At 56.8% G+C, this 25,503-nt stretch overlaps 1 protein-coding gene across 1 annotated transcript in view; it reads right to left on the reverse strand.

Annotated features, from left to right (window-relative positions):
* LOC119102855 (protein lozenge) overlaps positions 1-25,503 on the reverse strand; it is a 47,063-nt gene that overhangs the window by 4,555 nt on the left and 17,005 nt on the right. Inside the window, exon 3 of the mRNA XM_037226307.1 lies at positions 13,567-13,778. Coding sequence (XP_037082202.1) covers positions 13,567-13,778 — 212 coding nt within the window. The remainder of the gene's footprint in view (positions 1-13,566; positions 13,779-25,503) is intronic.

Below are 25,503 nucleotides of genomic sequence, written 5' to 3' on the forward strand. Positions count from 1 at the left end.
ATGTTTGTACGCAAGGTTCACACACCACTGTCGACCTTTTAGACCCGCCGCACGGACATGGTTGTCCAATGCAAATCCGTGTGCTACACTTGGGCATGTACACGCCAGATCACTGTGACCAAATCGCGCAAACAGCATCAGACCTAGCATGCTACCGGATGGCAAGTTGAGATCAGCCAGCTGTCGGTAGCCAAATGTCACGCCCAACAGCGGCCGTTTGGATGCCTGTGGTAAGCGCCAGGCGCAGTTGTCGGCTCAGAGTCATTGGAGCGGCCTTCGCGCTGAACCTCCGCTTACGTTAAGACGAAACGGGGACAAACAATCCAGCAATTCACGTTCAATGTTCTGGTTGCGGAACAATTGCAGACATTTGCGCTCAGTAGCCTGTTGCGACAGCATTTACCACAGCGTTCCGGCCGTGCGAGATGTCCTCGTCTGCGTCCGAAAAGTACGCCGCAGCGGCTTCCTTTATAGCCCTGTACGACATCGTCAGCATCCGTTCTCCTCGCCACTATCACAGCGCCAGACATCTGACGCGTCCCCGCCCCCGCCCCGCCCGGTGCCACCAGCCGTCGTCGGCGACGGTGCCGTGTCGACCCACCCGCCCTCCCGGCGTCCGGCCAGCCCGGGGGAACGACCGTCTCGGGCCCGCTGTGACGTCACTGTTCCCGGAGAGCCCGCCGCGCCGGCCCAAGCTCCCGGAACAGGAGCCACCGAGCTGGCGCCACCGGCGCCACCATCCGGCCAGGCGCCCCCCAGTGCCCCGATCTCCGTACACATGCACAGATCGGCGTCCAGCTCCGGTGACGCGTCCCCGCCTGTGTCGAAACACCGCCGGTGCCAGGAGCCGGGCCTGGCGACCATTGCTCACCAGTGCAAGGGAGGCATGGACGGAGAATGTCTGGTGCCCCACATCTGCGTGGGTGTTGGACCGCGCGCTGAATACACAACACATTGAGGCAGCTCTTCGGTGAAAATTACATGCGGAAGATGTGAGTGCGATCGAACGTCACGTCAAGGAACTGTCGTGCAACCGAAACATTTGCATACAACTACACATGCACCTAAGTGCAGCCACGCCGTGTCAACTGCACAGCTGCAGGCGCAAATGTGCAGTGCGCAGCCGACGTGTGCCGCACTGCACCCGCCAGCGGGGCGGACCAGCTTATCACAACTGGGGCATTTCGAAACGACAGCCTGTCTGAACAAGAGACTGCTCTCGTCCGAGTCCAGGCGTACGTGCCAGCGCGGGAGCCGATGGTTTCCTGGCTCGTGAGCTTTGTCAGCCCGCCTCTCTGTTTGCCGCGGATGGCGGCACGACCCGGCACAGCGTTTGCATTTGCGTGGGCCTCCTGCCGCGTGTGCACCAAACAGGCGCCGACTAGTTCGCACTTCGTGCAGTCTGTGCATGTTTGGGCACACGCGTGCAGTGATGGTATGGTTGAGACACGTGAAAGGAAAGGCAGACGATGCCAGGGGGGATTCAGCGACAACGGCGAAGACCCGAGCTATGCCTGCTCGCCTATGCCAAGCCTTCGAAGCTCTTCGAAGCTACCTGCGTTCTGGACTCATTATCTCGCATAGTTCGGCACGATGCGGGAATCTGTGTTGGCTGTTCAGTGGGCAACATTGAAATGACGACGGTCAGAGACATCAGCGACGGCCGACTGGTCCCTCCCGCCTCCCTTCTGAGTCATATCCGACTCATATTTGACACAAATATCATCTAATACGGCGAAAGACCGACATAGCAGTCGCATCGGCCCGCTCGGGCTAACATACCAGCGTTAAATAAACTCGGTGCTCCGCTAGCTAACCACAACTGCTATGTGGGCGCACCCCGTTACGAGAGATAGAGGCGATCACTGGAACGCAGCGCACGCCTTCGCGTTCTGTGCCCTTACTCTGCAATATCTGATTTCTGGTGTATTATGGTGCACGCCGCTATTATTAGTGTGCGGCCTGCTGGTAGTTGGATATTACCGACGTTTCGCCGGATCCAAGCTATACATACTGGTCGGGGGAGCATGCAAGTGTTTAACATCTCTGCATGGCAGATTGTGAATAGCGCATGCCATATCGGCACGTAGCTCGATGTTTAAAGTAGCTGTGCAGACACCAGTGCTGCGCCGAGCATGCCTGCCTGATAGTCGGCCTTGATTTTGGTTCAGACGAACAACACATTGACTTGCGTCTAGCGCCGTCATAAATGCCTTTTTTATAAACCTTTACAGGCTCCAGCTGACGTAAAACGAGTCGGCGGCATACCTTTTGCACAACGAGTTCGTCCCGAAAAAACGGGAGCTTTGGCTGCACAAAAATCAGTTGCCTCAGCTGTGTACTAACAAGGTTCAATGCAGCCGCATGTTCAGGAAGCGGCGGCACATGGCTTAACAGATCCGGTCGCCACGTTTTTCGCCGTGCGAGCGGCTCTGCAATGCCTGCAATGTCCAGCTTTGTCGGCCGCAGCTAATCCCAGCGAGACAATCCCCGTCGAAAAGTAGTCATGTACGGCCAGCCTGTTCGCCCGGGTTCAAGAGACGTTCACACCAGAGACAATGGCCAGTAAATATCTGACACAGGGCCGGAGCGGAGCGCTCGGCCATTTTTCCCGCCCAGCCTGGTTTGCCGCCGCGCACGGGCAGTACGCCCGCCGTCTGACCTCAGGTCGGCGACCCCACACCGGTCAACGCTCGACACCGCCTCCGTCGGCAGCCGGGCATCGGCGTGGGTCTGAGCGTCAGTGACGGGATCGGCGGGGGGGGTTGCGTTGGAAGGGGGGGGGGGGCTGTGCCCAAATCAGGACGGGTACTGCTTTTCCGTCAGTGAGTGGACCTGGACCGACGTCGAGATCAGGAGCCTTCTCGGGATCTCGGGATCGGGACCTTCTCGAGATCAGGAGCCTTCTCGTGATCGTGTGGAGGTCCAACTTATAACTGGAGCGGGATCAGCTGACCAGCGCCTGCGATCCGCGACCGCATTCGCCGTTACTGGGGCTACATCGGCCGGCAGCCTACGCACGGCTCCCCGCGACAGGCTGCGGTGACGGCCTCGCCAGCCGACCGGCTATCACAACCTGCTGGCCGCCAGTACGCCGCCAGAGGCGCAGCATTTCCTAGAACTCCAGCCAGCAGAGCGCCCCACCCCGGCCAAGCCTGTGTCCAGCCCGCAAAGCCTGCAGTGCTGCCGTTCTGGTCAGCCTTAGCCATTGGCGTTTTTTAAGAGCGTTGGGTACAATATCTCACAGTTGACGGGCGACACGAAAACAGGACTCGATGCAGACAGCGTTACGGAGATGACAGCCACGCAAAAATCAGTGTTGCGAATGATGTGCGTGCTCGTCAAGAAGTCAAAGGTTGCAGTTGTGGGCAGCTAGCGCAATGACTCGCAATAGCCAGCTTATTGCGCGATGGATGTTATGGGACAGCAATTCCTTTGCACGCGATGACTCTCCAGACTTACATAAGCTGAAACAGTACGCAGTGGTACTTGGTGGGCATCAAATGATATGAAACGAGGATGATGTTACGACTAATCACAGCAATTCAAAATGCAGGGATCCTCTACGCACCATCGCAGGCAGCTAAAAATGTAGGCAGAATGTACTTTTCGTGAAGCAAATACGCGCAATATTTGTGCCCACATATATACAGACGCAGATAGCAAGGATATTACGGCCTCTCCTGCATCGGAGGTACAAACTGTCCATGAAATTCAGTTAAAGAATGTAGAACGTGACTCGTCACCGGTTCATCCCAAATGCAATCGTTGTTTGCTATATTCGTCCGCGGTGTCAAAGGATAACCGGAAACGCCAAAGACTGGGAAAAGCCTGTGAACCTGATGTGACTGAAATCTTATGGATGTTGTCGTAGTGCACTTCGCCAACTGCTGGTGGCTCCCATGCAGTGGCTCGGTAGCTATCTTTATCTGTTCTCCGTTTTTTCTCTTTTCAAAGCTTTCCAGGAGTCTACTGCATCACAAAACATGCGGAAAAATGTAGTCCTGCATTGACGGAATAACGATTTTGCAGGGATGAAATATCAGCATAAATGCGTGAGACCACACCCTATCATCATTGAGGTAGCCTACATTACCTCAATACAAACGTTTCGACGCAGCTTTACATTAAATGCCGTGTAGAAAATGCCACCATTTGACTGGGGGCCTCCTCAAATGGGTTTATGGGAAAATAATATGGCTTGTGCTACACAAAATATGACTACTTGGAGAAGTGTGCCGTGATGGACTTATATAAATGGGACGCAACAGGATAATTTCCAGAAGCGAAACCAAAAAGGCCATCTTTAGACTTTCAAAAGCTATCATTGAAGATGTATTTTTCCAGAAAATGACAAGACGAATAGCTGTGTCACAACACTTTGCACATCAAGATCACACCATCTTTTTATCCTCAAATCGTTCGCATGTCCACCATATCATAGGAAAACATGTGTTTCGTCTCGAGCTAAAGTAGCTCCATTTTACGCTACCCAAAGAAGCACTCCATCCCTATGAAAACATGGGCATAGACACCCTCATACATCATTCGATGGACATTTATAGGTAAAGGCATGTGCCGTGACAAGGAAACGGGCAACAAGTGTGTGCACGCTATTACATAGTGACACTTCGTTATGATCACAAATATTTCACTTCATCGGATGACGGACACGTTACTAATGTCTGCCGAGCACGACAATAATATTTTCCAGTTTGGGTGAGCGCGACCACCGGTTGTAAGCGGCGCAGTGTGCCTTTTGTCGCCGCTTCCGGGTGTGCGGCGCACGCAGCTGCGTCCCCGGGCCGGCCTCCCTCCGAGCCGCCCGACAGCCTATCGGAATCGTGGGAAAGGGTCGAGCGCTGACCCCGCACCGTTGCAAGCCGGCACCGCGGTGCCGGCTGGTTTCTTTCGCGGGTGCCAGCTCCACGAAAGAAAACAACAATCCGGTAAAAGCCTCTTGCGGCGGCCGCGTCACGCGGGGGCCGCCGCCCGGAGGCCGGTCGGCGGGAGGAGACGAGTGACCGCCGTTGGTTGGCGGGGGGAGACGAGTGACCGCCGTCGGTCGGCGGGAGGAGACGAGTGACCGCCGTAGGTCGGCGGGAGGAGGCGAGTGACCGCCGTCGGTCGGCGGGAGGAGGCGAGAGACCGTCGTCGGTCGGCGGGAGGGGACGAGTGACCGCCGTCGGTCGGCGGGAGGAGACGAGTGACCGCCGTCGATCGGCGGGAGGAGACGAGTGACCGCCGTCGGTCGGCGGGAGGAGACGAGTGACCGCCGTCGGTTGGCGGGAGGAGACGAGTGACCGCCGCCGGTCGGCGGGAGGAGACGAGTGACCGCCGTCGGTTGGCGGGAGGAGACGAGTGACCGCCGTCGGTCGGCGGGAGGAGACGAGTGACCGCCGTCGGTTGGCGGGAGGAGACGAGTGACCGCCGTCGGTCGGCGGGAGGAGACGAGTGACCGCCGTCGGTTGGCGGGAGGAGACGAGTGACCGCCGTCGGTCGGCGGGAGCAGACGAGTGACCGCCGTCGGTCGGCGGGAGGAGACGAGTGACCGCCGTCGGTTGGCGGGAGGAGACGAGTGACCGCCGCCGGTCAGCGGGAGGAGGCGAGTGACCGCCGTCGGTCGGTGGGAGGAGACGAGTGACCGCCGTCGCCGCCCGGCCGGCGCGCGCCGTCGCCACCCTACCGGGCACATTTAAGCGGCGGATCGGGACTGCAGCCGGCGGCGCCATTTACACGGGCGATTATCGGCGCCAGCGGAAGCGGCAAGCAGGCGGGCGGGCGGGCGGCGGCGGTGTTGGCGCCGGCGGTGGCGGCGGTGGTGGTGAGTCGCGCCCCGGCTGGACGGCCGGCCGAGAGGCACAGCGCGGCGCGTCGCGGCGGCCGCACGGGCCGTGTCGGTTTCACGGTAAACGTTCGGCTGGCCAGTCTCCACCCCGTCGGCCGCCGGCCCACCCACCGCCGCCGCAAAACCACGGCTGGGAACGGCGCCGCGCCGCCGCCGACGGACGTGCTCCGGCGCCACCGCCCGGCCGAGTACGCACGCGGGCTGAAGGCTGACCCTCGCGAGCAGAGGGGGGAGGTCAGCGCACAGACGCGGCCAGGTGCCGTCAGCAGACAAGCACGGACGGTGCGGTCTGCTGCGCCCCCCCCCCCCCCTCCCCATTACCGAGAGAACGGACACGGACAGCCTGCTGCAGACCCAGCTCCGTGTCCACAGTCGGGCTTTCGCGGTCCGGCGGCGGGTCGCGCTCGTAATGAGCGGGTTTAATATGGGACCAACCTGCGCCCCTCCCCCCGCCGCCCCCTAATTGTGCGGCCGCCAGGAAGCTGACTGTCATTGTTCGATATTGATGACATTGACGGCTGCCGGCGTATGTACGGGTGTCGTTAGCGTCGCTGGCCGGCTCCGCGCTGCTGTCCACCCAGCCATTAGCCGCTCTAACCTTCAGGGGGCTGGGGAGGGCAGGATATATGAATATAGATGAGGTAAAGGGGCGAGATATACTGGTAAATGACAGCTAAGTGTCCGATGCAAACACTATTTTGGGAGAGGGTTAAGCGTTTTGAATAGCTGGTTGTCACATTAGGGCCTCTTCACATGCCTAAGGTTCCAGCAGTTCTAAGGAGCCATTGACAAGCAACAGAGGCCCCGATTAGTCCCACGGCAACCTTGCCAGTCACAACGGGTCCTTCACCTCTGGTAGACGGGTCCTTCACCTCTGGTAGACGGTCATGTCAGTCATGAGGATGTGGCAGCCAGAATGGCCTTTTGGTATTCCCAGAGAGACCATCGCCTATTCACAATGAGTCTCTACTCTGTAGCAGTCTGAGTCCTTTTCCGGTCGCAGAAGGGCGTTAGACTTGATTGACATTAGACATTAGACATCAGACTTCGGCCTGCCGTAAGGTCCCTTATCGTCCCAGACATTTTGACTGTTTTAAGACTCCTGACGTTCTCCAGGCCTATGATCCTCCCAGGGCCCCTGATCCTTGCATGGGCCTTAGCCGTCTTAGGTCACCAACCCTCTCGGGGTGCCTCCCCGTTCCCGACCCGTTGCACGCTACAAAATCTTGCACACCATTCGGACTCTTTACAAGGGCAATCCGATAAGCCCTCGCCCAGGTCCATCCGGCCCCCCAGGAGGCCAGGCGGGCGCGCTACCTTCCCCGGTCACGACACTGGCGACGCGTCGGCGGCGCGACCCAGCGTCGCCTCTGACCCGGGGTTGACCCGGTAGTGCCAGCGGCGAATGGCTGACGTGCGACAGGGAGAGGCGGCGACGCGAGTCAGCCGGCCGGGCCGCCTGATGTGACGGCACCGTCCTCAGAATCAGGCAGGCGCCGTCACGTCACGAGCTGACGCCTGTCAGCCGGCCGGTCTGCCCGACGTGACGGCGCCGTCCTGAGAATCAGGCAGGCGCCGTCACGTCACGAACTGACGCCTGTCAGCCGGCCGGGCCGCCTGACGTGACGGCGCCGTCCTGAGAATCAGCCAGGCGCCGTCGGCGAGGCCCCTTCTCAGGCCGATTAATGCGTGCCCGACTGGCGGCGCGCAGCTCGTTTGATTCAATCCTGCGTGAATTCGGGCCGCTTAAATTGGGTAATTTCAATAGTTCTGTATAATGATGACGCATTGCGTTCGACAGGCGGCGGCCGGCGGCGTCGCGCCACCGTGAAATCATAGGTGCCGGCCGGCGCGCGCACACGGGTAATATCCCGACCACGGCCGCGTCGGACGGTCGGGCGGCGCGCCGCGTCCTCGCGCTCGGACCCGGAGGCCGTCGCTGTGCATCTGCAGCGACACTTGGGTGGCCGGCTCGGCCGGGGCTGCTGCGGTGGCGGCGGGTCGCGGTGCCGTCCGACCTGCCCCCCCCCCCCCCGCGCCGCCTGACGGCGGTGGCGGCGGCACGTCCTGCACCTACACCGCCGGTCGGGTCGTTTGCGGTAACAGTGCGCGCACGGACGACCGCTGGGCCCGGTCGGCCAATAGCACGCGACCGGCGACGGCGACGCTTTTAATGGTAATGTTGTTCCGGAGAATGGACAGCGCAGATATTAAGGCCTGAACTGAATAGTGATTGTGCCCAATAGCTGTAAACAACGAGCGGCAACATAATGGGTCAATTTCCCTGCAAGTGCTCGACAGATTGTGAAGTTTTCAGAGGTTTCCGGCAGCGTAGCGCATCCTCCAGGCAAAGATCATGGCTTCCCGTCGGGACATTCGACGAGGCTCCGCTGGGAGAGCGCGCCGCACACGAGCGGTCAGCAGTGTGACGCGGCCGGCGCATGACGTCCGGCGCTCCGCGGGCGCGGCTCGGCCGGGCCGGGCCTCGTCACCGGGCCACTGCGTGCGGGGGCGGCCGCCCGTCACACCCCGCGCCGCGCGCGCCGCGCCACCGGCCGCCCGCCTGGCGTTCGCAGGCGTCAGCCGATCGCGACCGGCGCGCGCTCGGCGGCGGGCCGCCCGGGCGCCGGTCGCGCGAGGCGGCTGGACCTGCCCGCACTGGTGGCGCCTGCACGCTGCACGCAGGTGACCACGTGCGCCCGCGTGCCGTGTGATCCTCTCAGGCGTCGCTACGCTCCACCGCCCTCAGTGGTAATAGAACTGTTTTCCATTTGTGCTGAGAAAGCTGCTGGGACGCCGGCGAGCGCACCGACAGCCGGCCGGGCGGCGGGCGGACGCCATGTACTGCGGTGGCCGGCAACGTGCTTGCGCGTTTCTAGAACACACGATGGATGGCGCCGTTTGTTCCGCGCCACGGCTCCGGACGGCGCCGACTCGAGCAGTGGCACCGCCGTCCGTCTAAATAGCGGCTCGCCGTGATGGCCGGCCGCCGCTCTTTTTGACTGGCTCGGTCCCGCTTGTGGTTTGTGGCATATGGCTGCCGGCTCTTCGAGCTGTTCTGGGGGTGGCAGCGTTTCTTTCAATTGAAGCTAGGTGCTTGTGTTTGGGGTTGTGAGGTTAAGCGGTCCAATTTTGATTCATGAAGGCGGCCACCCGATAACCGCGACAGTTCATCAAACATTCATTCACGGGCAATGCCTGATTTAGTTATCTGTTTATGCACACAGCGTGTTTATTGCCTGATTGTGCATAAACAAGCACACCATTTTGTTTCACAAAATAGTGTCGGTGAAATGCCTGACACCTTAATCAAATATAATCTACACAGTTAATTGTTCAGGGAAGCTTGAGCATTTCAAAGCCAATTAAATTATCTCCAATGACAGTTGAAAAAAGGCTTTTGCAGAGCTGGCGATTAGAAAGATCCGGCTCAACCGGGTATTTGGTGCCAGAGACAGGTGCATGAGCTGAAAATAGGTCGGGCTTAGTTATACGGAGCTGCCTTACAAGACCTGAAGTAAAAACCGAAACTGGACGATGCATGACATATGTACGCATATGCCGTACGTTCGTAATCTGTGATGTGCACTGTTTTAAATAACAACCTTCCAGAGACCTCATCGCAGGAGGTGTTTTATCTTTTGTTCTTTGTTCGTCGTGAAGAAGCAGCGAACTGTACTGCTGCCAGGCTCACTAGCGCCGCCGCGGCATCGAAGTCGTGCACGTGTAATAGCCTCCAGGCACAGCACCGGTTATCAGTCGCTGCCCACACATCCGGGCGGGTGTCAGTAACGGTATGTGTTGATTTTAGTTGCGGAAGACACAACTAGTTAGGTGCTCCCGGGGGCCGCACCTTCGCCTTTTTCCTCGCAACTTTCAACAGCTATTTCCATCTCGCTTCCCTGCCGCGTGTTCAGACATTTAGGCACAAATTACCCGCGGTGTTTGTGTTAACACTGTTCATCCCTTTTGCACATTGGGCACTGCAGTAATCTTCGACTCCCTGAAGTCTTTGAAGTAATAATCCCAACTTTACAGCCTCTAAAAAACCGCTGAAAGGGACGATGGGGTCCGAATTGGTTTGTAATACCATCTAATGCTCACCGATGTCGTGCAAAACGTAGCATTAGCAAGAAGCGTGTACTTATTCTCCACCTACATAAAGTTGCCTCAGATGTGGACACCAATATCACCACAAGGTAAGTGTGGCCTTTTTGATGGGTCAAAGATATAACCTTTGGTTGCTATTTGTCATAATCTTTGAAACAACTTGAAGTTCTTTGACATACATATTTGTCGTGCACACGTATTTGCCATCCATTCAAATACAAAAATTGTACGATTGCAGAATTCGGCAACACGGAGCGCATTTCAAATGTTTTGCAAAAAGTGTCAATTTAGAGCGCCATTGGCGCTCGAAATGTGTTTGATGGCGTTTGACATTGCACGATTTCAATCTTCCCATTTTTATGTGTCTACCTCAATTTTCAAGGAACCACGACCTGTGTAAAGAGCTTGAGCTTCTTCCCTGTCCCATGCTAGTAGCTAGTCGGCAGGTGATGCTCAACCAAGGACTCATGTCCAATGAGAACAGCATTGTTAAGGCATTGCGTGCAAGCGAAGTAGGGTTAGTGGCATCATTGCCAGAGCACATGTGCATATCCGATATGAGTACGATCTCATTGCATTGGACCTCCAGGCAGTCAGCAGATCAGATGATCGGAACATCATTATCGCCCACCTGGGTCAGTTGATCTGTGATCGCCACCAAAGGCGTGAACTGGGTCTTAACCCCGGATAGGGTCCTCTGACGTGTCAAGCAAACCTGTGTCAAGATATGTGCTAACTAGTGGTGCAAAATTAACTGTATTATTATTATTATACCTTGTGTTGCGTGCACAAATTTCTGAACTAATTTTGCCAAGCGCTCACTACTGAGCGTTGGCAGAAGATCCACCCACCAGGCTGTATCTACAATGTTTTCCAGCCTACATTGGCTGCCACCCGATGTGATGATTGCTCATCGCCTAAATATACCGTGCGATATCCCGAAATCAGCTTTTGGGGCGACGTAATGAAAATACTGTTCCACGCAGTACTACAAGCATCCAATCTGACACGCACATGCTGCCCGTGCATGGCTATTTACAAAGGAGTAGCCATTCGGCTCGTGTGAGCGGCCCGATGGGCGCGGCAGTGTTGCCGCCACGCCCGCTCACCGCCAGGCTCCGGCCGCGGTCCGTGACCCGGTGAATGGAGCCCAATGGCCCTGTCGAGGCGGCTAGTTACGGCCGACCGGTCGCGTTTGTCGCGTGGGGGCCGGCTGGGCCCGCCGCCAGCTCAATATTTGATGTGGGTAAGGCCGCAAGTGACGGCCGGGCATAAGTGAGCCGACTGCGGACGGCCGGTGACAGATGGGCCGGCGGTGGAGCAGGGCCGAGCCGGGCCCATCTCGCTCCACCACGGCCCCGGCCCCGGCCCCGGCCCAGGCCCCGCCTCCGGCTCCGGCTCCGGCTCCGGGTCCGGGTCCGGGTCCGGGTCCGGGTCCGGCTCCGGCTCCGGCCCCGGCCTCCGGCCTCCGGCTCCGGCCCCCGGCCCCGGCCCCGGCCCAGGCCCCGCCTCCCGGCTCCGGCTCCGGCTCCGGGTCCGGGTCCGGGTCCGGGTCCGGGTCCGGCTCCGGCTCCGGCTCCGGCTCCGGCCCCGGCCTCCGGCTCCGGCTCCGGCCCCGGCCCCCCCCCCCCCCCGCCCCGGCCTCGGCCCCGGCCCAGCCGCCGTGGCAGCCGGCCATGCAGGACAGCTCGGAGCGGGCTAACCGATTACGACGCCACCTTTGTCGGGGCGTTGAACGTCCACGTCTGCAGCGACCCGCAGATCGTCTATATTCCAACGTTATGAAGCAATGACAGTAACGCATGGAGTCCGTAAGGGCAATGGGCAATGGGCGCCAGCGCCTTGTGTGTAGCCATGAGGCGCCGGCGCCGGGTGAGGGCCATTTCTAATATCGCAATTATTATCCACTTAGAGCTACGACCATTCCCTGTCGATGCCCCCTCCCCACAGCATACTCAATGTTAGATCGGCCGTCAGAATCGGCGAGGCCGATCGCCCGTCGTGTGTGTGTGTGTGTGTGTGTGTGTGTGTGTGTGTGTGTGTGTGTGTGTGTGTGTGTGTGTGTGTGTGTGTGTGTGTGTCGCGCGCGCGCGACAGAGGGGGGGGGGGGCAGCTGATGGCTGGCTGGCGTGAGCTGCCCGCGCCACCCTGTCCTGCCCGTCCCCTCCCACCCCGCACCTGGGCAATCACAACACTCAGATTGATGGCGGCCCGCCGGAACAATGTCCCAGACGTCCCAGCGGCGATCCTCGCATACCATACCACTCCCGCGGGCTGGACAGGTTTCGGGTATGTCTGTAATCGGGCATGCAATGCAACCAGTGCACCCGGCACATCCAGGGCGCCGGCATCGAATCTGGAACGCTTCAGTCACGAGCTCAATAATGCATATGTTTTGCGTTCCCAAAAGTGGTTGCTTCCATGGGTCTTCGTGCTGGTTCGCCACAGCACGAGACAAAGCCAAAAACAGAACGGCCCTGAAACTCCGGCTTTTGTGCATCGTGCTCCGACACGGGACAAACACTGAGGGCGTCCCTGGGGCTTTGACTTTTGTCCATCGTGCAGCCGTGTGGATGTTGCAGGAATTATGACCACCTGAGCACTGATGGCAGGAAGATGCCAGAAAACAAGAAGCGCACCTGCTTAATGGCCTCCCTCTCAGCTGTCTATAACGCCGACGTAATCTTCGATGAATTCGTACGGATGTGAAACAGATAAAAAGAAGGAGCTGAAGACGAAGTGAACGAGCAGATACAATCATACCCGAGACGACATAATTTACTCTAATTGAGACGATGAATTGATCACCGTATTATCAGTACAACAGGCATATCCAGCCCAACGCGTTCCCGAACCGGCACAACTCGAAGGAGACGTCACACCGCCATCGATATCGGTTTCGGCACCGATTACCTGCTTCTATATTGACGTTCCCGTCGCTATTCAGAAACTTCGACCGACGATACATCAAGATTTGATGGCCAAAAGTGCTTGTAGCTAGTCTGCGGTTATCGACGCCATGCTGCTGGCCGCGTTTTTCCCTGTCGGTACACCGGCCACTGACGCCCGAGCTGGCTGTGCTCCTGCCCCAGCCTGCCACCGGCACCACATTGTTTGCATGATCTCAACATATAAACGAATTAATATGAGATAAGTCAGCCATCGGTGGCTGCGGGCGGGCTATTGTTTGGCTGCCAGGTCGGGGGTGGGTCGCGCCGGCCGCCTCCGAGGTCGGAGGTGTCCGACCCGGACCGCCCCGGGCGCCGCCATCGCTCCCACAATGCACCGTCGACGGCCGGCATAACGGAAAGGATGTCGTATTTCCCGGCTTCCGGTACTGAATCCTTGTTTATCTTTATATGGTGCTAATTTGGGAGCTGTTAGCTGCAGGGGCGCGCCGCAGCGGCAGGCCGGTCGGCGGAGCAGCGCGCTCGTTATAGCACCGGCGAGAGAGCTCGCGCCGGTTTGGCCGCAGCGCCGCCGTCCGCCCCGCTTTCGTCGACGCGGCGCGGCGCGGCGCGGCCCGCGTGCGCGGGAAGGGAAGCGGCTATGACACTGGCGGCCAGCTCCTCTGTGTGCGCCTTGAACTCCCCCCCCCCTCCCAGTACTAGCTGTCGGGCGCGAGGTTTGGTGCGCTGTTCAACAGCCGACAGCTGTCTGTCGCATGGCTGACCTGGCGTGGAGACGGGCGCCCCGTGCACCTTGAAGGGCAGGCCGTCCGACTTGCGCCGGTAGTGCTCCAGGTCGCGGAGGTGGTCCGAGAAGCGGGTGTCGAGGAACGGTCGCTGGCCCAGGCCATATGCGCGGTACTGGTGCTGCCCTGCTGGCCCCGACCAGACCACATCAGGTCAGACGCGGCCGACAAACAGAGACGAGCCAGACCGCATCAGGTCAGACGCGGCCGACAGAGACGAGCTAGACCGCATCAGGTCAGATGCGGCCGACAAACAGAGGCGGACCAGACCACATCAGGTCAGACGCGGCCGACAAACAGAGACGACCCAGACCGCATCAGGTCAGACGCGGCCGACAAACAGAGACCAGCCAGACCGCATCAGGTCAGACGCGGCCGACAAACAGAGATGGGCTAGACTACATCGAATCAGACGCGGCCGACAAACAGAGACGAGCCAGACCGCATCAGGTCAGACGCGGCCGACAAACAGAGACCAGCCAGACCGCATCAGGTCAGACGCGCCCGACAGATAGAGACGAGCCAGACCGCATCAGGTCAGACGCGGCCGACAAACGGAGACCAGCCAGACCGCATCAGGTCAGACGCGCCCGACAGACAGAGACGAGCCAGACCGCATCAGGTCAGACGCGGCCGACAAACAGAGACCAGCCAGACCGCATCAGGTCAAAGGCAGCCGACAGAAAGAGGCGGACCAGACCACATCGGACGTGTCCGCTGACAGACGAAGACGGGTCATACCACACCAGGTCAAACGCACCAGATGGGAAACAGCATGGACCACGTCACATCCGGTCAGACATGGCAGCTGTCAAACAGAGCAGGGACACAGAAACAGACCGAACTGGATCAGCAAGATAATATGCGCAACAAACCGCAAGCAAAAATATCAAGCAGACACAATGGTTCATTGTTATGTCTCAGACGCCTTGTGCTAAAAATGAATGGCTAACTGCGATCACAACCCAAAGTATTGCTGTGCGGTAGGTATCCAACAAACAAACAAAGCTGTGCGTCAGTGCTATTCAATCTGGTATTGCAGAGGAAAGTTGAACATTGTTCCGTGGCGCGGCCAAGCGTATCCACCTAAATCTGCTCCCGGGAAACAGGAACAAGGTCGATTACAAAACGCTGACAACGGGCGAAATTGAGCAATACGTGAGAGCAAAAAGAAAAAAGAGGGTCTGGATGATATCACCAGACCAGTCAACTCTAAGGAAAAGGAAGGTGGAAGGGACGAGAGCATTCCCGCCGTCCTGCGGCACAACGTGGAAGGAGCGTAAGGGATTCCTACCAAAACTATCGAAGCTAATAAAGCCCAGGAGGATGTGGAGCCCAAAACTGTTCAATTCAGAGATTTGCGTGCTTTTAAAAGCTGTTCGGCGCTATAAAACTACACGCGTCCCTGACGAGATTACTTATTCGGAACCAACTTTCTTCTAGAATAAAAAAACAGGTGAATGGTGTTGTATGTTGGGAATCGGTAGCAAGGAGAGAGAAAATCCCCCCTCTCTCCCCCTTCAGGTAACTTGCCCAAATTTTCAGCACCTGACATGTAATCAGTCTGAGACATTCTGTGGTGGAAGTTTCGATGTTTGATGCGGTCGATGAGTTATAACGTCATCCGTTAAGGCTTGCATGGTGGTTATTGCCTCAATACGCAGTAAACCGAAGTTCCCTTCGTTGTTTTTAGATCACTTCGATGTAGTTTATCGACTGGCTTGACTGCCTGCAATTAAGAGCCGATCACACTATACGATAACTTATTGTGACTTATTCCGCTGCTAGTGTTTTTGAACTTAAGCTAATCCAACCATCTGAATATGCAATCATACAGCAAATAATTAAAACAAGCCTGCGCGTCGAGGGAGTCTTGACGTCAAATAGCCGGAACTTTGGCGGTTTGTGCGGCCTGGTCCGATCAGACCAGACTTAAGTCCGGCCGGTCGCCTTTCTAACGAGCTTGTAACTTTGCAAACACCAGTCGGGCCCATATCTCAACGGCCAGGTGTGCAGCAACACGAGAAGAACTATGTCTGGTGGTGGACAAAACGGAGAGTCGTGCTGACAAAAATGAGGGTCGGTCAGTCGATGCGTGTAGCCTGTCTCGGGCTATCCTGCGCAAATTATGGAGTCCCTCGCATTGGCCCTTTACGGACTGGCGATAGACGTCAGCGATCAGCCCTGGTGTAGACGTGAAACAAAATGTACGGCATAGGCAGACGTGTCGTTTATAAAATATCAAACGGTTCTGGCGCCGGTCGGCCCATAGGCGCGTCTTTACTAAACCTAGCGCGGGCCAGTATCATTCAGCTTTATCTTACCCGGCCCCGAACACAACAGGCTGCGCCCCAGCGGAGGCAAGGTGAGGCTCGATAACTTTAAATGCACATTGTCTGATCTATTATGGTCAAGATGCGCCCAAACTATCTGCATTTTCCAAATGTCTGCAACGCAGTCACCAAAATTGTTTAGCTGTTCCACTTAAGCAAAACTGTGACCGAAATTGTTAGGCTCATGGCCAGCTTGTATTCCAGCAGTCACTGGTAAATACGTAACCGAACAGTAAGTATTTCTGTACATCTCTCAATATCTTCCAGCATTTCCCATCAAAGGGAGATGTTCCCATGCAATGATGCGAGCTTCTTGTTCCGGTTTTCAACGAAGACGGACTTGGGTCGCTTACGTTTCTGTATCATGTGCAGTGCATGATAATGATCCCGTCTGTTGGAACCTCGATCGTGCCATGCCGCAAAATGCGTCGCACTGGCATTACCGACAGAAACATTGCAAAAAGTGTGTGACAAATTTTCTTAAAGTCAGTTCTGCTAATGCTTTATGACAAGGTTAATTCGTCAAGACTCGATAAATACAGGTGACACATCACCCGCTTGGACCCGCGGTTCCTACACCAACTAATTACGAGTTGATCATAACCAAATAAGTCACCTCATTTTCAAGCGGGCGTTCTTACATTGCACTACATTTCATCTCCTTGTTATGCAACGCATTTTATCCGCCTGAAGCCCTGGATATTCCTCCGTAGACCCGTAGGAGCCAGCGCTTTGTGGGCCAAAGGGCTCAAGAATTATAAATATTTTGAAGCCGCTTTCTGAGAGCAAAGCTGGGCGCCGCTCCAACAAGTCGTCCCTGAGGGATTCCAGCCGTCTGTCGAGTGTGTCTCGGCCCCTCTGCAGCGGGCCGGCACTGGGGGGGGGGGGGGGGGGGGGGGTCACGGTCATTTGTTGCCGGTTTCCGGTCCAATTCACAGTATATGACACAGCGACCTCAACGCTGGTCGTTAGGAGGGGATGCGATTGAAAGGCTGCCAAACGACATGGGAACAGGCGCTGCTGAAGGTGACGCAGTTACATCATTATCGTTCGGCGAAATCATGCAGCGTTATCGACTCTGATGGAAAACCCCGCTTTGTGGACGGTTATGATGCTCATCGCACTCCGATGATTGTTGCCGCAGTTCCAGCTATCTGATGATGTTGATTACGTCCGGCGAGATCTACGTTATTTGGAAGGTGACGTAATGTCACAATGTCATGTGATGGTGACGTAATGTCACAAAAATATTGGCGCGCCATTTAACGTCACAAAGAAAGATATGTTTGCTCATGGTAATGGATGAAACGCCATGGAGAGCCAAAGTCGTGCCAAAACAAGGCTGCAATGCAATTGTTAATGCAATACAAGGCCGGCATATTTGCAGGATGGATGAGGAGCTATCCTTCAGGATGCATCGCCGACGCTTTTCATCTGCTGGCCCCACTCTCGCCACTGGAGAGCCGGTGCGAGGGGCCCCATAATCCCAGAGAGGCAAAAAACCTTTTCGAAATGCTTCATTCCTTACATGTCTTCTGCAGCAGCATGGAGCTTCATTTTTTCCACAGGAGCACTTAATGAGGCTTTTGACCAGACGAGCGCAAAAATAGAACCGGCCCGCGCGGACGGTCCACTGCAGACTCCCACAGTGCACGTGCACACCGGAGAAGACGACGAGGAACGTCACTGCCTGCAGCAGGGGCCGGCTGCCGCCGCCGTTTTACAGCACAAGGGAGACTGCAGCCTTTGCTCAAGTGGAGACGGCGCCTGAAGTGTGGGGCTCGCTGCTCATACCCCAGCACTCCGTTTCTAAATATGTGGCAATGGGGCATCGCAGCGTGTTACATGTTAGATGGATAACTTACTGCATCATGATAAGTGACGTGAGAGAGAGGTCGAACAATGGCGGTTCTGGCCAGCCGAGTTCATTCCAGAAACAATCGACCGCATGGAAAGCACTGATATGAGGCAGAAGGCCAGAGCGTGACTCACGCCTATCCAGAAGCGGCAGTTTTCCAGCCAAGCACAAAATCGTACGATCAAACACATCGTTACCGTCCAGCTCCCCGAGCACGAACGCCAGCCCGCGTCGCGGCCCACGTGCACGGTCACGTGGGGGGGGGGGGGGGTCGGCCGGGGCCGGGTCGGTTCACGTTGCAGGGCGCCGGCGGCAGGGTGCGTCAGCGCAGGCGGGGGAGGCCCGCTGGCGGCGGCCCGCGCGTGCCCGCCGGAACCTGACGGGGACGGCGGGCCGGCGCGCCGGAAGTCCAACCGACCCTCGTCGCACCGCCGGTAAGAGACTACAGCCGCGGAACGGCGCCTTCTCGTGCTGACCGGCACGTGGCGGACCCATGATCGGATCTTGCGGGGGGGGGGATATAGGCAGCCTGTAGTGTTAACGCCCAAATTTGATTAGAGTTGCACTAAAATACATCAGACACAGCGTAAATGTGGGGTTTCTAGCCGACTGGGCGGAGCCGTGCAAGCCCTGCATTCCCTTGAGATCTTCAGTTAGACAGCAACGCCACTATTTCGATGATTCGATAGTGCGGTAAGGCGTACACGTTACGAGTGGCAGAAGTCCTGAACGTGGCGTTATGGACGTGGGTCAGGTAGCATGGCGAGGCAGCATGGTGAGAAAAACGTTTCATGGAAGTTGGTCAGTTTGTAAGCTTTTGCCACTCAAAGACTTCCCCCGACACCTTTCCCACAGCGACTCATTGCATCATTCTCGATTTGTGGCTAAGGATCCACATTGCCTAATATATACATATGACTACCATCGGAATTCTCGCCAGATGTTACTAGGAGATACGTTACCGCTATGCATCCAAAAACGCTCAGATCAGGGATGGTTAATCGGATGTTTTGCTGACCGTCTGTAGAGGATAATCTGGATAAGCTCATTAGTAAAAAAAAGAATGACGCAATTTACGATGTGTCACAACTTGGCGGACAGAGCAGGCCTGCTTTTGGTTTGTCTGACGCCTACTTGCTGAGGTGCAAAAGGACATGTTTCATCATCTCTTATCAACCCGGGCGCGCCTTATTTCGCTGACATAGCGGAGGCACCTGAAGCCAACGTCATGACATATTGCGATACGTCATGACATATTGCCAACGTCATGACATATTGCAGTCATGACACATTGTCACGGGCAGAATAATTTGTTACACTTACCTCGGCATATGCTGATTAAAAAACGATGCCAAGAGTATCTGGCAACGTGATGGAAATGCTGGATATTTCAGTATTGTTCATGCTTTAGACGTTAGTGATGGTTGATACCTTGTTTTCAAGCGTCTCCCGAAACTCTGAATTATATTATATTCGACATGTGAACACAAAATGACAAAAACAAACGAGAACCCAGCATCTAAAGCGAGGTCGGCAGCCTACTTTTGATTGCGGTGTGCAAAATAATCGAAATAATGTGAAGTTCAGGGGCAAAACCCCAAAAACTATCAGAAAATACACACTTTAATCAACACGAATGCAACGTATGCAATCCATCGTCCATGCACACTTCTCGCACGATGCAATGCATCCGTCAGTCTCTCGTGAAGGGAGGCAACATGGGCCGCAAAGTGCAGCACTGTTCGACCGGGTAACGGGAGAATGGTGGGAGAATGGCGGGAGAATGGCGGAAAGCCGCTCGAAGGTCGATGGTTCCATCTAGCTGTCCGTGATTTCACGAGAAGATGAGGCAAACGCTTTGAAAATAGGAAAAATCAAAGATCACCTACAGAGCATGTGTGCAAGTGAAAACCACTAGTCCATCACTGTTCACTAGACCTCTTATGAGCATCGAACGCAACCTGTCAAACATAACGCTTGTAACGCCTCCTAAAACACAGAAGGCAGGTAAGTTTTCTGGCAGGCGACACTACGGTGGCCCATGTGCCCGCTACTAACCACCATAGCTGGCCGAATGTGAGCACGGCCAAGGACGGGAGGATCGGGTCACGGGACCCTGACACTGATGGTGATAATGATGACGATAATGGCCATAATTGCGCTCTTGGAGCGCGTCGACAACAGAGCAATCCAGCGACAATCATATATCCTGGACAAATACTGAACGCAACCTATCCGCGGCAATTATCATGGCAAAGCAGTTCAAAACAGGCGGGGCGACGGGGCGGGCGGCGGACGGGTTCGTCCCGGGGGTCCGCTCCGGAGCGCCCTGCAGGTAAGCGGAGGGCGGCCACCCTAAAGGGGGCGCCGGCAGCGGTCGGGGACCTTCGGACGGCGGACGGGGACGAGTGACGTCACCATCATTACGCCTCGACGGCGGCCGGCGTTCCCAGGCCGTCAAGCCGTCTAACGATGGCCGATAATAACGGGCGCGTTCGGGAGCGGGACCGGCCGGGGCGCAGCGCCGGATCTGACGGCTGGGAGCAGCCAGCCGCCGCCCGAGGTGTCCGGTGCGTCCGCACGTGCACGACTGCAGCGCCGCGCCGGCAGCAGTCCGGGGGGGGGGGGGGGGGGCGTGACAAGCCGATCTGTGCGAGCCGGCTGTGTCTCTCCGTCGGCCCTGATTGCCGATGGCGGCCTGAGAGCCGCCGTTCGCGAACAATTCCGGGGGAAGTAACAACACCACAAGTCAACAAGTGGCATTTTACACGGGCAGTTACTAGAGCCAGCGCCTCCCAATGGTAATCTTTGATTGGGCAGACGCTCACGACCAGGCGGTCATCTCCCACTGCTCTTCCAGCGAGCTGAGCCGGCCAGGTCATTAGTCAGGCCGCCCTCCGCTGAACGCTCAGCACGGCACCGTGAGTCATGCGTCGGTACGTTTAGTCACGCGCTCACGGCGCCGGCCGCGGGACGAGCTTACGACCCATTCAGCCCTCACGCAGCCACTGACCAGCTGCACACCGCCGCTCTCCTCCGAGAACTAGGCGGCGTCAACCAGCGCCAGGGCGGCCATCCGGAAATCACCGAGCCCGCTCTTCGGTCATTCCGCACGCGCAGATTGCCTCCTTAACGGCCGGGATAAGTTTGCAAATGGAAGTGGAAGGTCATTCCACTCGTAAAAGCTTAAGACCCCTCCGAGCGCTGCAGATGAAGAAATGTTCGCACAAGGCGCTGCAATGCACATGGTTCTGTCAGGCACGTTGTTGACAGAGGGTTTCCGTATTTTTCCTCCGATCTGCACAGAACCAGTCGCGGCGGCTTTGGAGACAAGTTTGTCTGCCGCGACGCTCGGTCGTCCTTGGAAAACTGGCCGGACGCTGGGCCAGACGCGGCGGCTCCGGGGCGCACTAATCCGCCGCCACTGCGGCCGGCAGGAGGGACGCGGGCGCCGGCGACGGCGGCGCGATGTTTGGAAGGACCTCCAGCCGCCGGCGGTAAACCGTCCCGGTGCTCCATCCTGCGCCAATCTGGCGCATCGCGTCAATATTTGCCGCCGATAAGTGGCAGCGCGGACCGCACTGCTCCCGCAGTTGCACCTGTTTATTTGAAAGGGCGCTAATATTGAGAGCACGCCGCTCGGGCTCGCCGGTCGCCGCGGGCGTCGGCGAGCGCCGCCGCGGGAGCCGGCGCCGGCGCCGGCGCACGGGCGGCGCGACCGCTGGCGTCGCGGCCGCGCGTGCGTCGCCGGCGCCACCGCGCCGCCGGCCGCGATTCTTCGGCGTCCGTCACGAAAATAACCAGCCCGATTACGTCACGGCGCTACACTGCGCGTTGAGTAATCGCCAGGCGTCCACTGAGTAATCACGCCGTCGGCAGACGCGGCGCCGAGATGCCCGAGCCCGCCGCTCCAGACACGGCGAACGTGGCGCGGAGCGTGTCGGTTGCACAACAGGAGCTAGCGTGTGGATCCGTGAAGTGTTCCCTCCTGCTTGCCCTGGCGCGGCGCGCAACTGCAGACGTCCGTCGTGGCCGCGAAGCAGTCGGCAGCCCGAGCGGTAATGCCGTCGGCCGCAAAAATTCCGGTTGATATTCGCAGGCTGCATGCATTGCTACACTCACACTTTGCACTAATTGCCGACATCTGGTCTGGTTAATGCGATTTTAACACGGGTTTTAATTGAAGCTGCATAAGTTTGCAACTTTGCACCGAGGTAAATACCTTATCCCTCGCGGTTGGCCAGCCATGGGTGACGTTCCGCGTCGTAATTTCCCGGCGAGAATCAAGCCAGAACATTATGCATGCAACTGTCTACCGAGTGCGCGCGGAGTTGATCAGTGTCGTTGTAAATGCAACTCCTGTGACGCTGACGCTGCTGGAGTTGCTGATGCGCTCGAACTGCGCCGCGCCAGCCGCCGAACCAGTCTGCGCTGCTCCTCGCTCGTGACTTGTGACCAGCTGAAGTTTTCCTTTTTTGCTACAATAACTCGTACCATCTGCTGCCACTTGAGCTAATAACAGCGCGGCCCGTGTGTAATTTGGGTGGCGGGTGCGGCTTTTTGTGAACTCTCCCCTGCCCGGCGACGGCACCGCATGAGAGAGCCAGCTAGCGTGACACAATGAGGCAGCCACGGAGCGATGGCTCACGCTCGCAGCGGGGGCGAGACGCGTGCGGCAGCTCACGAACACCGCCACGGGGAGCCCGCCAGCACCGTCGCGGAGAGCTCACGAACACCGTCACGGGGAGCCCGCTAACACCGTCACGGAGAGCTCACGAACACCGTCACGGGGAGCCCGCTAACACCGTCACGGAGAGCTCACGAACACCGTCACGGGGAGCCCGCCAGCACCGTCGCGGAGAGCTCACGAACACCGTCACGGGGAGCCCGCTAGCACCGTCACGGAGAGCTCACGAACACCGTCACGGGGAGCCGCCAGCACCGTCGCGGAGAGCTCACGAACACCGTCACGGGGAGCCCGCCAGCACCGTCACGGAGAGCTCACGAACACCGTCACGGAGATATCGCGGACACTGCCACGGGGAATTCACTAGCACCGTCACGGGGAGCTCATTAACACAGCTACGGGGAGTTCGCAAGCACCGTCACGGGGAGCTCACGAACACTGTCATGGAGATCTCACTAACATCGTTACGGGAAGCTCACGAGCGCAACCACGGGGAGGTCACAAACACCATCACGGGGAGCTCACGAACACCGTCACGAGGACATCACGGACACCATCACGGAGATCTCGCAGCTCAACGGTCACGAGTCGCCCTCACGGTGTGGCGGGTCAGAGCCCAGAAGTCACGGAGGACCCATAATACGAGCGACGGCGGCAGGAGTTCCTGATACGGACGCACTGACCCCGTGAGCTCGACTGCAAACTTGCTCACGGAAATTGCCACAGGAATTCGTGATACGAATGTCGCTGGGATTTTAAAACATAACACGGACAATGCCACAAGGGACTCACAATTTCAGGGACGTGATGTTTAATGGTTAAAGTCTGCTAGGGCCTTAAAGTGGTCGATGGCCTAAGTTTGAATCCAGGTTGAGTTCCTGAGCCTTGGGCGTTTATATGACTGCTGCGGCCGCTGGCGGCCCATAAAACCGCTCATGCCGGCTTTTGTCGTGTTATTCACAAAAAGGGGTTCACAAAATGGACGAAGCATAGCAGTTAACAACACGGTCATCCGACTGCAGCGGTCATGAGACCACGTTGTCACGGTAGCTCGAGGTGCGGCCGATGGATTGGGGTGGTCATACAACGGACACCGTCACGGTAGCTCACAGTACGGACTGACACGGGGTTGGACATCACACGGCAATTGTCACGGCGGCTGAAATCGCGAACATTAGAACAGGGTAGTCAGCATATGACTGACACCGCAGCTTACACCACGGACGTTATCACAAACGCGGTCATAACAAAGAAATTGTCGTGGAAGCCAACAATACATCAGCACCGTGGTGCCACAACACGGATGAACAGCCGATGACCTGATGTCGTACGGATAGTGGTACTGATAACACACACCACCGTCGTGGAAGCTCACGATGGCAGGCTGCTGCTAGGGGTGATGATACAGACGTCCAGAAAAAGCTCACAATACGGCCATTGTCAATGGAGTTGTCAGGGTGCGAACAATAGTCGCGGAGACCTCTCAATGCAGACATTAATGCTGGGTGTTGAAAATATATAGCTGCGCATGGTAGGCGTGTAACTGTGCTGCCTGTGCTACACATCAATAGGAATGTTACGACACAGACATTGTTGCTGGGACTGGCTAGAACGATGGTGCTCGACGCTGTTGATAGGAAGCTCAGTGTACGGAGAATGTCTCTACAGGAATAAACTCCAGGGCGGATTTGTCGGCCTGAGTATTCGAGAGAAAAATTATCATCAGCGGAGCCGTCCGCCGGCGTCAACAGGGGGGGGGGGGGAGGGCTCTCTGTGATTTTTACCCGATGCAGACAACGAAGGGCTGCCTTTTAGGCTTATTTCGTCCTGTGCATGAGGAAATGACAGAGGCCACGGGACTTGCAAGCACGCAAATACCACCAGGGGTACATGGTTTGCTGGTGCAGGTTATCTGCCCGCATATGAGGTACTGCGGGACTTATACAATAAATGGCCCTCCGACTACTGGGCGTCAGTAGACCTCAGCTTCTTACCAGATGTGCCTGGCATTAAGACCAGTAACGCGTGACAGACCGGACTCAGAAGACTTGACTCTCTCACTCCCAGAGTAACGGGAGAGATCTGCCCGCGGCACGAGCAATCTTAACTGCGTGTGAAAGTTGTTTCCAGAGCATGTGCAACGACAATAAGGATAGTAATGGATCCGTTTGATGGCGGCAGCTGGGAGACTGTCTCGTCGAAGACGGCGACGAAATGGCACCGCTCCAAAACCAAGAAATGCGGGGCACCATTGTGTAATGATTGATGGGAAAAACGGAGGGGACCTGTATAGGGGCAGACGTTGCGTGATGTGGCTGTCAGTCCAGAGGATGTCTCCGTCAGAAGTTGATCTCTTTGTGAATTAAATTTACCATGAAATTTGCTTTGCCCGACTTTATGTCATGCATAGCATAAACACAAGATTTGCGCAGAGAGCTTTGGCATGAGTTGCTACTGACCAGTGCAGTGAGGTTCACTGCAGTAAGTGACGCTCCATTTTCAGTTACATGATACTGAATCTGGCGATGTCTCTGCCCTTGATAACAAACCATCCAAACGTGTGCAATCTCGTAACATATGAATGCCGCATTTTGAACGTAAAGATATCTGGGTCCCAGCCTGAAGAAACAAAACGTCAATTTCACTTCGACTTTCCGGCCACGAAAGGTACCTTAACGTTTAGAGTTTCCAACTTACCAGGTCAGATAAACAGCTCTTAATCAAAGCTAGGCAATATTTGGTACTTTCTTGGCCCATGGAACGCTTTAACCCGCGATCAGGAAAAGATACTCGACTAAGCTTTTGTCGATCAGCAATGACCCTAAACCACCCGAAACAATGGATTGACACGAAGCCCAAACTCTAGTCTTCCTATGCACGGCTTGTTCAACAATGTCGGCTGACGTGATAAAGCTAAAACAGGATTACGATATCCCAATTATGCTACATTTAAAACAGTATCACCTTGCCCCA

This window comes from Pollicipes pollicipes, unplaced genomic scaffold (assembly GCF_011947565.3).
Source record: "Pollicipes pollicipes isolate AB1234 unplaced genomic scaffold, Ppol_2.1 Scaffold_5724;HRSCAF=6776_pilon_pilon_pilon, whole genome shotgun sequence".
NCBI lineage: Eukaryota > Metazoa > Arthropoda > Thecostraca > Pollicipedomorpha > Pollicipedidae > Pollicipes > Pollicipes pollicipes.